The sequence below is a fragment of the Elephantulus edwardii genome, unplaced genomic scaffold (genome assembly GCF_000299155.1).
Source record: "Elephantulus edwardii isolate Elephantulus edwardi_28Jun2011 unplaced genomic scaffold, EleEdw1.0 scaffold00022, whole genome shotgun sequence".
Taxonomy (NCBI): Eukaryota; Metazoa; Chordata; class Mammalia; order Macroscelidea; family Macroscelididae; genus Elephantulus; species Elephantulus edwardii.
The window spans coordinates 8,323,309-8,337,798 of record NW_006399772.1 but is presented as its reverse complement, the minus strand read 5'-3'; the positions used below and the strand labels follow the sequence as shown (position 1 = coordinate 8,337,798).

The 14,490-nt window shown below is 41.1% G+C and overlaps 1 protein-coding gene across 1 annotated transcript in view; it reads left to right on the top strand.

Annotated features, from left to right (window-relative positions):
• PUS7 (pseudouridylate synthase 7 homolog (S. cerevisiae)) overlaps nt 1–14,101 on the top strand; it is a 51,986-nt gene extending 37,885 nt beyond the window's left edge. The window contains exons 13-15 of the mRNA XM_006882617.1: nt 3,361–3,490; nt 4,416–4,507; nt 13,849–14,101. Coding sequence (XP_006882679.1) covers nt 3,361–3,490; nt 4,416–4,507; nt 13,849–13,985 — 359 coding nt within the window. The 3' untranslated portion in view covers nt 13,986–14,101. The remainder of the gene's footprint in view (nt 1–3,360; nt 3,491–4,415; nt 4,508–13,848) is intronic.
• Nucleotides 14,102–14,490: the final 389 nt, after the last annotated feature.

Sequence of the window (14,490 nt, the reverse complement as noted above, 5' to 3'; positions counted from 1 at the left end):
CGAAGTACGTGAGATGAAGTCTCGCCGTCCTTACTTCAAAGGAACAGACTGGCTGCACCACTTCTCAGACACATTGATTTGTTCTTTTGATATTCCATATTATATCCATGTTATATTTTTCACCAATACCATGACTCAAAGGCATAAATTATTCAGTCTTTCTTATTCATTCTCCAATTTCCACATACATATGAAACAATTGAAAATGTCATAGTTTAGGTAAGATGCCTCCTTAGTCTTTCAAATGATGTTCTTAGCACTTTAAAGAAATCCTTAATAGCTGAAATGCCCAGTGCAGTAAGTTAAACAAAATCGCGTACCAGAAGAATGTCTGTCTGTGCTTTATTTAATATGAAAAGGCATTTGAGTGTATGGATTATGACAAGTTGTGGCTAACATTGAGAAAAATGGGAGTCCCAGAGCAGTTAATTGTGCTCATGCAGAACCTATACCTGGACCAGGAGGCTGTTGTGTAAACAGAGCAAAGGAAAACTGGAAGGGAGTGTGTCAGGGTTGTATTCTCTCTCCATACCTATTCAGTGTGTATGCTGAGCAAATTATTCAAGAAGCTAGACTCTGTGAAGAGAAATGTGGCATCAAGATCAAAGGGAGACTCATCAATAACCTGCAGTATGCAAATGACACACCCTTACTTGCTGAAAGTGAGGAGGACTTGAATCACATGTTGCACAGGATCAAGGAATGCAGCCTTTGGTATAGATTGCATCTCAGTGTCATGAAAAAAAAAGATTCTTACCACTAGACCAATAGGCAACATCATGACTGTCAACAGTTTCATTTTGCTTAACTCCATAATTAACACCCTTGGTATCAGCAGTCAGGAAATAAGGAGACACATTACACTGGGAAAATCTGCAGTTAGGGACCTCTTCAAATTATTGAGGAGTAATGATGTCTGTTTGAGGACTAAGGTGCATCTGATTCAGGCCATAGTCTTTCTGATCACTTGCTGTGTATCTGAAAGCTGGACAATGAATAAGGATGACCCAAGAATAATTGATGCCTTTGAACTGTGGTGTTGGAGAAGAGCGCTGAATATCCCATGAATGACCAAAAGAACGAACAGGTAGTTTGGTTGGTCTTGGAGAGGGTGCAGCCAGAGGGTTCTTTGGAGGCAAGAATAAGGAGGCTTCGCCTCACATACTCTGGGCATGTTGCTAGGAGGGGTTGTTCCTTGGAGAAGGACACAATGCTAGGAATAGTGGAGGGTCAGCAAAGGAGAGGAAGACCTTCAGTCAGGTGCATTGACACTGTGACTGCTGGGCTCTTGTGTGTGTCAGGAAGTGTGAGGATGGCACAGGATGGTTGCTATGAGTCGTACTCAGTGGCACTTAACAAGAGGAGAATTGTGGCACCAGGATTGGTGGAAGATCTGTTAACAATCTACATTATGCAGATGACAAAACCCTGCTTGTTGAAACTGAGGAGGACCTCATGCACTTGCTGCGGAGGGTCAAGGACTGCAGCCTTCAATATGGACTGAGGCTCAATGTCAAGAAGACAAAGATTCTCACCACTGGACCAATTGGCAGCGTCAGGATGGATGGCGAAGAGATTGAGATTGTTCACAGCTTCAGTTTGCTCGGCTCCACAGTCAACACTCTTGGCACCAGCAATCAGGAAATAAAAAAGCGTATCGCGATGGGAAAGTCTGCTGTTAGGGACCTCTCTAAAGTACTCAGGAGCAACAGGGTCTCTCTGGAGACTAAGGTGCGCCTGATACAGGCCATGGTCTTTGCAACCGCTTGCTATACATCAGAGAGTTGGACAATGACTAGGGAGGACAGAAGGAGAGTTGATGCCTTTGAGCTGTGGTGCTGGAGAAGAGTACTGAATGTACCAAGGACTGCCAGGAAAACACAGATTCATCCTGGAGAGGATTAAACCAAGCAACTCCTTGGAGGCAAGGATTCTGGGGCTTCATCTGACATACTTTGGACATGTTGCCAGGAGGGACGGGTCCTTGGAGAGGGACATCATGGTTAGGAGGGTGGAGGAACGGCGTAGGAGGGAAAGACCCTCTATGAGATGGATTGACTCGGTAACTGGGGTAATCGGGGTGGGTGTGTTGGAGGCAGTACTGTTGGCGCAGTAGGGTAGAGCAGGGTTTAGGGCTGTTGTACATAGGGTCGCTATGAGTCGCAAACAACTTGACGGCACATAACAACAACAACACATATGAAAATAAGCATCTAGAAAGTAACTGTAGAAGACATGGAAGTAAGTGTAAATTCTAATGTTTAAACTGAAAGAGCAAATGCGTACATAGAAAAGATTCAATTTGGTACTAGTATATATTAAAAATATCTAGAGTTACTACTGTTGAACATAAGCCTGTACCCAGAGGCAAATAAGAGGTTTAGTGAAAGATGCATCTTTTTTTTCTGTTTTTTTAAATTTTATTATTTTTTGTGTGTGTACTGTCAAATCAGATCTGACTGGTACAGGAGGAGATTGCCCCTCCCTCTCCAGCAGAGCATCTGGTGGATTCAAAGTGCATACCTCTGGGACTGCAGTGCAGCTTCTTGTCACTAGGCCACCAGAGATCTCCAGGATACGCCTTTTAAATATACACTTTTTAATTTTAGAGGAGAGGCCCATATCTTTGGAACAGAGATAAAAATTTTCCCTCTTTCAAGTTAAAAAAAAAATTAAACAAGAGATAGTGAAATTAACCAGTTCTAAAAAAAGGTATGACTTTTGGATCTAATACTTACTAATCCATATCATAGAAGTGAGAGTTCTGTATTTCAAAGCATTCAACAGAATTTGTAAGAAGACATATTTCAGCTTGGTATATAAGAACTTCTAATAGTTTAATGCTTCAACAAGAAGTAAGATCCCTGCAAATAGCAACGTTCAAGCAAAGACTGGGTTGACTCTTAACAGATTTCTACGTGAGGTGTTAAGGGGTAAACCAGATGGTTTTCCCAGGTCTTTTATTTTTATACACTTATTTATGACTAACTTCTTCCAGGAAGAATTTAAACTATCTGTAGAAGGTTCCTAAAAAAAAAAAAAAAAGACGGTTCCTCCAACTTGGAACATATAGAAATTTAGCAACTTCAGGTAAAATGGCCTTGTGTTAACTAGCTTGGGAACCTTATACCATAGGTTCTGTGACTGACTGAACAAGCAGCATACAACGGGGCCAAACCTAACCCAGAAGCTGCTAGACCTAGGGCTAAGTTACTCAGTCTAGAGAACAAACTTTGTATTGTAAATTGGGATGACTAGGATGATCCAGATGAACTTATATTTTATTTGCAGGTTTGTTTAGTTTACTGATGTCCTGTGTTCCAGCTAACTCTGTGTGTGTGTGTGTCTTTTTTACATCAGTTAGTGAAGCCTACAGGGAAATGCTCACAGCAGACAGTCTTGATATTGACAACATGAGACACAAAATCCGAGATTACTCCTTGTCAGGAGCCTACCGGAAGATCATTATTCGTCCTCAGAATGTTAGCTGGTGAGTAATCATCTGGAATGAAGTAGAAGTGAGTTACTATTTAAGATCCCGTTTTTGCTAAAATTAATTTGCTGAAGTACCTTTGTAGAGTAGGATTTTCCTCCACCCCATTTCTGAACTATGGCTTGCTCCAAACCATTCCTGCCCAGATTAACTTAATCAGAATTAGCTGTGAATTTCTAACACCAATCTGTTTATTTGAATGACATGTTTATAAACCAATAACGATGTCTGTGTTTATACATTTGTAAATGCTGTAATGCCTAGGATTTTCTAGAGTTTTATTTGATACTTTAAAAGAAAAAAAATGCTGAGCTCACTTACCAGATTGCTGGAATTAGCAAATTAGCATCCTAAAGGATTGCATTGCGCTTGTCCTCTCCTCTGTCCTGTGGGCACGACCCTGGCAGTGTTGGCCCGTTTTCCCCACCGAGAAAGCAGTCCATTGTTCATAACAAGAGGCTGCTTGCTGCTAGTCACAGCTACTCTAGAGGAAATGTTAATTATATCACATGGGCAAAGTGAAGGTTCATGTTTTAATATTTCATACTAAAAGAATTTCCATCCTGTTAAGAGTGAGCAGAGACTTCTTCCTGAGGGAAAATTATTTTCTGTATAATGTCTTTTTCATTTGTGAAAGATTCTTTTTTTACAACTTCAATAAATATTACAAGCAAAAAAATAATCTTTTTTTCATCCTAGAAGAAACATTTTTAGTTTTTTTTTATATTGGCTAACATCATCTGTCTTCTTGCTGTATAATAGTGAAAAGGCAGTGCTTAGAAATAAAATCTGATGCCCTTCTGTTATTGACTAGTCTTTTCTATAATTATTAATCAACCTGTTTTTCTTACCAAATAAATAGTGCTGGGCAACTTAGGAAAATTCACCTTCAAGCTAACTTTTTCATTTATGTGTTTTAAAGGGAAGTTGTTGCATATGATGATCCGAAAATCCCACTCTTCAACACAGATGTAGACAACCTAGAAGGGAAGCCACCCCCAGTTTTTGTTTCTGGTAAGTTTACTCGTCAGCCCTGCTGGCCCTTCACTTACCAGGACTCACCCTCTGGTTGGTTTTTTGGCTCAGCCTAGATCAAGACTACAAATGATTCATCCCATAATCTGGACAAGCCAGACCTTGCAGTAAGATCCTTCCAGGGACTTTGAGGCAGAGCCCACTCCTGGGACAAGGGCAGGTTGTAATTGTCAAGAAGTTGCCAGGATTCTGTAGGAACATAGCTTAAATAACATTGTTAGAGTTAACCTCAGGGAAAAGTAGGAATCTGCATAAAGACTTTGAGATCCTGAAGCCCCAACCAGTAGTTAAGACTCTCTGCTACTGGGCAACACTGAAAAGGGAAGAGGCTCCTGGCCAAGAATCTTCCTCCAACAACCTGGAAGTCTTCCAGCTCACATTGTCTGAGACTCCACCGGCATCAGAATAATAACCTGAGCGACTGTGAGGATGGCGCAGAGCCGGGCACTGTTTCCTCCTATTATACAGAATCTCTATGAGTCTGAACCAGTTTGATGACACTTAACAACATACTACATAAGGTCAATACATTTAATAACAAGTATTTCCTTCTGACCAAGCTGGAAGGAGGTTTTATTTGCAGAAGGATAAGGAGAAGTAAAATAAGAAGAAACTAGGGGAAGAAGAGTCGGTGGACGTAGAACACTCCCCTGGGCGGGGAGCACCAGCGGGGAGGGGGCTTTAGTAGACAAGAGACAGCTTGTGCTAGAAAGAGGAGGGAGACACTGTACCCATTATGTCATGCTGCCTATGCCCAGCCTCCTGCTCCATCCTTGTCTAATCCCTCACAAGCTACTATATTGAGAATATATGATGATGGTGGCAGCTTGCATAAGAATAAACTTAACTTGGCATGTCCATCAGCTCCCCCTGACTGTAGCCAACAGTGTTAGGAGTCAAGGTACATTACCCTGAGGGGGTGTGCTAGCAAGGAATGTGGTCCTTAGAGGCTCCATTCTCTCCATTCTAAGGTGGCTTGGACAACAGTTGGAATGTGTTTGCACTGTAGGCGTTTAAGGTTATAAGCGGGGATTGAGAAAGGGACACGTGACAATCACATTTATTCCTCTTTCCTCTGATGTAAAATCTGTAATCAGAATCCAAAGAGAATAGTGACAAGTGAATGGTGGTAGTTGTGTCCTGTTGAATTGACTGGCCCTCCAGTAGGTTTCCAAGGGCAGTAAGTAAATTGCAGAAGAGGAGATTACCCATCTTTCTCCCACAGAGCAGCTGATGGATTTGAACTATATATCTTTGGGTTGGCAGCACAAGTCCTTCCCACTATGCCACCAGAGTTCAAAAGGTGCTCAATGTAAACATTTTACTGTTAAGCAGGAAAATGGATCCAGCCAGGGTCTCGGCTCTGGAGGATGAGGTTCAGGGAAGGAGGCATAGGGTGACTTGGAACCACAAGGCTGTGAGACTGTGAAGATGGCACAAGATGGGGCGTGGGTCTCATCTGTTGCTCATAGGGTCTCTGTGAGTTGTAGTTGAATCAGGGGCACCTAACAACCACAGCAAAGCCCCTGAATGTTGCTAACTGACAGGAGACCCCCGAGCTAGCTGGATGGCTAAGCCCTGGGCTGGCTGGAGGTGGTCTGCTGCAAACGTAGGCCCCTAGACTCACAACTAGGACGTCCAGCTAGAGAAAGTAACGGAGTATTCAGTCAGGTCTGCTCCGCATCAGAAAGCCCAGTGGTGCATTAGCAGGACAGTGTTATTTTCTGTTGCCTCTCGTCTCTGCTGTTTGTTCCTCTTTGGCAACAATAGCACCATCTCCACAGTGTCTCCAGGACTGACTTCTTCAGACAAGGCTACTGTGCTTTAGGGGTGCTATAAGCCCACTTCTCCAGCTCACCTGCACGGGGCATACAGAGACCAGCTAACAGCAAGTTTTCTCTGAAGAGGACCCTGTCTTTTGAGCTAAGGGACATCTGTATGCGATGAATGTGCTGAGTTTTTGAATCAGTTGATTTTACTTTATTTTTAAAAACTGCTTTATTGAGATTCAAATACCACACTCTTCACTCCTTTAAAAGAACTGTTAACTTTTAGTATATGTCGTTTCAGAACATTTCTATCACCCCGAAAATCTTTTAGCAGGTATCCTCAGCCATCTGTTGGATATACCCCGTTTTACTTTCCATTTGTCAGTTTGTTTGGGTTGTTTCTGTGTTTTGGCCATTCTGGATAATGCTGATCCAGACATGAATATCTGCATTTTTCTGTGGACGTGCTTCTGTTTTATGGGAGGATATACGTAGGAATATACATTTAGAAACTCACTGCTGTCGAGTAGCAACCAACTAGACCCTTCACAGGGTTTTCTGGAAGCGAGGAGATTGCCCCTCTCTCTCCCATGGATCCGACTTTGGGTGAGCAGCACAAGTCCCCAAAGTGCCCTACTTAGGAGTAGATCATACAGTAAGAACAGCAGTGATAGGAAATTTATGTTTAACATCTTGAAGAAAGGCCAGACTGTTTTCCACAATGACCACATTGTTTTACCTCTCCACAAACTGTGATTGAGAGTTCCTCCACACTGCGAGAGTTCTTGTAATTCTTTCTTACTGACTGTGGCCGTCTTATGAGGAGGAAAATGATTTTTCATTGTAGTTTTGATTTCCATTTCTCTGGTGGCTAATGCTGTTGAACATTTTCACAAGCCCATTGACCATTTGTGTATCTTTGGAGAAATGTCTGTCCAAATTTTTTTTTCAAATTTTTTTTTAATTTAATTTTATTATTTTTTTGTGTGTACCGTCAAATTGGATCTGGCTGGTACAGAAGGAGACTATCCCTCCTTTTCCAGCAGAGCATCTGGTGGATTCAAACTGCAGTACCTCTGGGATCAGGTTTTTTTTTAAACTGTAACCCAACATTTGTTGTTGTTGTTAAGTGCTGTCGAGTCATAGACAACTCATAAAGACACTATGAACTAAAGACCTGAACACTTATATAACCTTCATCCTTTCATAGGGTTTCCAGAGGTAAGCTATTTCAGAAGTGGCTACTACTCCTGCTTTCAAGCTTGTTTTAATTGGGGAGCTCCACCAAATACTGTCCACCATGGGTAAACATTCTCACATTTGACACATCAGTGGCACAGTATTAAGCTTCACAGGAACCACGAGTTACCTCTGTACAGCAGTGCACAGATCAAGGCTATACGACCTTGGGTTATTTATTTGTCTTTTTATTATTAAATTTTCAAAGTTCTTTATATTTTCCAGATACAAATCCCTCATCTATTTTATTTGTAAATACTTTGTTTTGTTCTTGGGTTGTCTTTCTACTTCATCATGTTCTTTGAAGCACAGAAGTTTTACAATTTTGATGCAGTCCAATACATAATTTTTCTGTCATTTCTGCTTTTAGTATCATATCTTAAACTCTTGCCTAATAAAAGATAATGTTTCTTTTTTGTAATTCATGATTTTATCTTTCAAATAATATGGTGAGATCATATCAATAACAGTGTTATAACTAGATTGATATTTAATAAGATTTCATAAAGAATTTTATAACATTGGCAATGACAGCTCAGTTTTGAACACAGTTTCAAACAGGAAGTAATTTTTAAAACCACTGTTCAGAAATCTCATCAATATAATTGTCCTAAAGGTAACTTCATTCAAGAGAATTTTACCTGATGCTTTACCTAAGAGCAACATGACACGCAAAAGTTCAAGGTTTGAGTCCAGAAGCTGCTCTGTGGGAGAAAGATGGGCAGTCTTCTCCCACGTGATTAACCCTGAACACCTGCTTGAGTCAAGGGCACCTCAGTCTTTAAACTGGCTTCCTTGTTCTTTAGTACTACTTTTTTTTTGTAATAGATTTTTTTTTATTTTAATGGTGATTTTAACGAAAGTTTACAGAAAAGTTGCATTTTCATTCATTAATTGTTAATACATTTTCCTCCCTTCTCCTCCCATTCCCTCCCCAGTACGCTTTCTTCTTCTTTTTTTAATACACATTCATTGTTGCACAAGATCATATTTCTTTCTAAACATGTTATAGCCCTTTGATCCATCCTGAATTACTTTTTATATATTATGAGATGGGAGTTCAATATCGTTCTTTTGCATACAGACAATACAGTTGTCCAGAACAAACAGTTTATTTAAAAGAAATGCAATGTTGAATTGTTTGATGCTCCTGTTGATAACAAGTTGGCCATAAATAGGAAGGTTTATGTCTGGATTCTTAAGTTCTGGTCCATTGATTTAGTGTCCTTATGCCTCTATCATGTTGGGGGGTGTGTCTTATTTTGTGTTTAAATATGTTCTTGATGAACGTATATGGCAGTGGAAGAAAAGGAAAATAGACAGCAAAACAGATGCCCATTGAACAATTTTTGCACAGAGTTCAGCGACGTTGGTTGTCCTCCACATTGTGCTGCAGTGTTTACATCATTTCCACTCTACTTGTTTCGTTCCCATTAACTCAGTCTCATTGCCCTCCCCTCAACCTTCTCATCTATATTTTACAGTAACTGTCATCCATTTAGTCTCATATATATAAATTTTTAAAAGAGCACAGTACTCAAGGGTGACATTCGTTGCTTTTTATTCTAATCTGCTATTTAATAAAAGAGAACTTCTTTGGTAATTCTATGAAACAGTTTGGGTGCCCCTAGAGGACATTTTGCAGAATAAATCAGTCACAAAAGGACAAATATGATACCACTTTTATAAAAAGTCAAAATTGGGTTTTTGACTAATCATAGAAACTAGTGTTTTTTAATGGTTGCTAGGGTTAACCAGGCAGTGGTGGCCTATTGGATAAAATGTTGCACTGCCAACCCAAAGACAGGCAGTTCAAACCCACCAGCCGAGCTATGAGAGGAGGATGGCCAGTTTGCTCTCATGTGATTAACAGCCTCTGAAAACCTGCTGAAGTGTCAGCTGTGGGTCAGTTCCAACTAGCAGAACAACGAGGATGAGAAGTGAGGACAGGAGCGTAGCTTACAAGATAGCGGACGCATGTTCATTTTGGTGACAGGAAAGGCATCTCACAATAGGGAGAAAGAGTGAAGGAAAACCACTCAGGGAAGTAGTTTGTCCAGACTGCTGGTGTGCACACAAACAGTCTCCTCCAGCCTGAGACCAAAAGAACTAACTAGCTGGTGCCTGCCTTCCACACATGAGCTCGGAGCAGAGATGCACCAGAAGTCCTGTTTAGAATGGAAGGAAGCCATAGGATAAAACTCAGATTCCTAAGAAAAGAGCAGACTTGCTGGACTGATGAAAGCTTAGAGGACCCTGAGACCATCACCCAGTGAAAGACCCCCTTTAACCTGGAGCTGAAGTAGTTCCAGTCACCTTTAAGCCAGATAAGAGATTGTCCTACAAGATAAACACTGACACCCACAAGGAATGTGGTCCTCAAAACAGTTAGCCATGTGAGATCAAAGGAGCAACATTTGCATAAAAGCAAAGAGGAGAGTCCAGGGAACTGAAGGATAGAAATGGGGACAATCGGGTAGAAATAAGCAAAATGTTGACACATAGCAGGACTCACAGAACAGTGGTGTATAAATTGTTGATGGGAAAACACATTTTCTGTGTAAAGTTTTACCTAAAACACAATAAGCTCAGCAACAAAAAGGTGACTTCAGGGAACAGTTTGTGTTTAAGGATTAAAAAGTATCTCAGGGCAGTGAATTCCTCCTGTCTCAGTGGTCCGGTAAATCTAGCCTCTTTGACATTTACAGTTTGTACCACATTTTTCTCCTTTTATATCGGAGCTCATCTGTTGTGACCCTGATCACTGCATAGTGGTAGCCAGTCCCAGTCTGGTTCTTCTGGTCTCAAGGTAGGAAGCACCGAGGTCCATGGGGTTGTCGTGTGGACTGGGTCCTGTTTTAAGTCTTGGGTTTCTTGCTTTCTCTTTTGTTTCAGATGAATGGAGACCAATAATTGTATCTTTGATGACTGCTCACAAGCTTTAGATTTTAGACACTAGTCACCAAACCAGAATATAGAATAAAAATTCTGTGACTTGTACCATGACACTGTAACACTAAGTCTTCACACCAACAAAACTAATCCTAGAAGTGGTGGGTTATATTTAAGAAGTAATCACTCATAGGCTTTACTTGGTATAGATATAACAATACATGTGTATGTGTGTTGTTATAAAATTACATAACAAAGCATTTACCAATATACCCTCCAAAAAAAAAGCCAACTGAGAGGGGTTGTATTCATTCTGCAGACTAATTTGCGAAGAAGTAAAAATTCATTGCCACAAATATTTAGAGCTGAGCCAGCAGCAGATTTTCCAAGGCTGTAATTGAATGGAAAGAGATTGCCTAGCTTTCTCTTGTAGAGTAGCTGGTGGATTCAAACCACCTGCCTTTGGGTTGGCAGTGCAGCTCCTCACCCACCAAGCCACTAGCGCTCCCTTGCTGGGAGGAAGAATTGCCATACTAAGGACAGCACTGGTGGTGGAGTCTGTAGCTAGTTGTGCTGCTAACCCAAAGGCCAGGCATCACTAGAAGTTCAAACCCACCTCTCCAGGAGAAAGACGACAGACTTTCCTTATTTACAGGCTCAGAGCCACAGTGGTGGGTGGTTGTGAGTCAGAACCACGTAGATGGCAGTGAATTTGAGGTTTTGTTACTATTAAAGAGCCCTGGTGGTAACACAATGAAGCCCTTGGCTACTGACTGAAAGGTCCATGCTTCAGACCGTCATTGTTCTGTGTGAAAAAGATGTGACAGTCTGCTTGCACGAAGATTACAGCCTCAGAAACCAGGGCAGTTCCACTCTGTCTGTAGGGCCACTGTGAACCGGAATCGGCAGACTTTTGGTTTTGCCAGATTAGCAATAATAAGTGTTCTGTTAAGTCAAGAAGTAAGAGTCCTCTCCAACATTGTTTTGCTTTTTTTTTAATTATTACAGTTATTGAGTCCTTTGAGTTTTCACAGATTTTTAAATCAGCTTGTCAGTGTTTACTGTTAAATTTATTCTTAAGTTGTGTGGTTTGTTTTTTTAAGCCATGATCCCTCTTGGAATTTAATCTTCATTACTAGTATAAAAATATTTTACGTTTCCTTCCTAAACCTTAGCCCATTACTGTCTAAACTACTTCATTACCAGTATGTTTCTTACCCATTGATTAAATTACTAAAAGCAGTTCAGCCCATTTTCTTGAAGCACTCAGATTTGTAGACTTTTCTCAGTAAAACAGACCACACTTCAGGTTTAGCTTCTTTATTTTCCTGACCCCATTTACAGACCTCATTGAGAATTCTGAATTGGCAGGAATGAGAATAATGGAATCTGCTGAAGATCCCACTTCCATAACAAACTCTCTTAGCTTTTCAGGTCAGAAGCATACTAGGAAGTTATAAGCCTGTACTGCAGTCTCTCACAGTAAGCAACAGATGATGCCAAATACAGGAAACTATGGTGGCTTAGTGGTAAGGGGTTGTGCTGCCAACTCCAAGGCACAAAGTTCAGATCCACCAGCTGATTTTCTTATATGACTCACAGCCCCTGAAAACCCGCTGGAAGGTCATCTGGAATCCGTTCTGACTCGAAGGCACATAACAAAAACATGCTAAATACAAAAAGATGTCTAAATCATATGGATCTCAGATATCTTCCATGTAACTTTCTGCTGTGAAAGAAAGTTTATTCCTATGTCAACTTTAAAATGTTTTTTCATACAGAAACGCACAATAAAAGCAGCTCTTGTAGTCACCAGTCCTGTGGCTTCATTGCTGTAATTTTGAGGTCGGGGACTAACGGCATAAATTCCACTGAGAATAAGTGTCGGTTGAAGGGTCCCTGTGTGGCACAAAGCATGAAGAACTCTAGTGACTTCTTGTTGTTATTTTAAAATGCTGTCGAGTACCACTCACAACACCCCTGTGAGCAGCAGACCACAACTTTGTCCTGTGCCATCCTCACAATCTGTGACACACTCAAGTCCATCTGGTTGAGAGTTCCTCTCCTTCACCAACCTTCCACCTTTCCAAGCATGATGTCCCTTTCTAAACAATAGCCTCTCCTAGCAACATGGCCAAAGTGTGTGAGATGATGCTTTAGCATCTTTGCATCTAAGAAGCACTCCGGCTGCACTTTCTCCAAGACATATCTGTTCTTTTGGGAGTCCATGGGGTATTCATTCATTACTCTTCTCCAGCACCACAGCTCAAAAGTGTCAATTCTTCTTCTGTCATCCTTGTTCATTATCCAGCTCTCAGATGGATAGCATGTGACTAAAAAGACCATGACCTGAATCGAGTGCACCTTAGTTTTCCAACTGACATTATTGGCCCTCAATAATTTGTAAAGGTCTCTTGACTACAGACTTTCCTAGTGCAATATTTCTCCTGATCTCCTGACTGCTGGTACCAAATGTATTGATTGTAGATCCAATCAATCCAGTCTGTTGGCTTAGTGGTAAGGAGTTGCACTTCCAACCCAAGGCTACATGGTTTGAATGTACCTTTCTCCCACAGGAGAAAATTGGACAGTGTCATTCCATGTGATTTACTGTCTCTGAAAACCTGCTGAAGTGTCACTAATAGGTTGGTTTTGACTCAGTGGCACACAACAGCAGCAGCTAACCGAAAGATTGGCAGTTTTAGCCCATGCAGAGGTGCCAGAGAGGAAGGGCCTGACCACTTGCTTCTGAAAGGTCATAGTGCCAGTCCTGGAGTCGGCACAGAGCATTTTCTGCCCTGTGTGTTGAGGGTTTGTGTCAGAATCGACTCCACAGCGACTGGGTTTTCCAGTTATCAGTGGTTGGTGTATCAGGCAAGTGAATCTTTTCCTATCTATGATGTTAACATGGATAAGAGAAAATTAACAACCTAAAGAGTAAAATTTGCATTTTCATTGTTAATGCTTTTTTGGCAGTTTTTCCTTGTACCCTAATTTGTGTTGCTTTTAATTTTTTTTACATGCATTTATTTCTCTCTTGGATTTTTTTCTGCTGTCTGCCCTATTGATGAGACTTCCTAATTAGGAGGCAGGTTACTCTGGTGGCCTTGTGGGTTGGAAGTCGCACTGCCAACGCAGAGGCTGGTGGTTCAGATCCATCAGCTGCTGCTCAGGAAAAAGAAAGCTGGGCAGTCTCCGGCCATGTGATTTACAGCCTCTAAAAATCTGCTGGAGGGCCAGCTGTGAGCTGCGTCCACCTCAGCATCTATGAACAACAGCACATGAGAAGGGTTACCAGAGATGCTGTCATGCATCAAGTGTTCCCAGACCTCCCACTTCCCAGGTCTAATTCTCCAGGCCTCCAGTGTGGGTGCGGTTGGTTTTCCTTTTCTGACAGGCCTCTTCTTTCTTCCCCGGCAGAAGGCAAATACAAGGCTCTCAAGATGGATTTCTCGCTTCCTCCTTCCACGTATGCTACCATGGCCATCCGAGAAGTGCTGAAAATGGACACGAGCATCAAAAACCAGACTCAGCTCAACACGACGTGGCTCCGCTGAGCACCGTGTCCACCAGTTAGAGAACGGTGTTGCTAACAGGCTCCCTGCTAATTTTTTTCTTAGGACTGACTTATGTGGGTTTTGAATCTTTATAGTAAAAGATTATTTGTATATTTTTCAAATTTTTATTAGCTTAAATCAATAATTTGCCATATTTGTACACATGAACAAATCCTGAGGATCCTAATTCTTGCTCAGAGAATATCAAATTGGTCAGGATATATTTCAGGTGCTTCAATGATAGTAAAATGTGAGCTGTACCGGCTTTAAAATTTTAACGACTTTGGTTTAAAGTAGCAGGTTTCTGTGTTTGCTGTGTTCTTAAGGGACAGTAGAAATTTTAATACATCTATGATTGGACTATATTTTTTTTTTGATTGGACTATATTAAACAATGCATTTTAAGAAATAAGTACAACAAAACAGATCTTGATTATGAACAAGTAATTTGAAAGCTCCTGCTTAAATAGAGTACAGTACTTACAGTCCCATTTAATGGTGATAA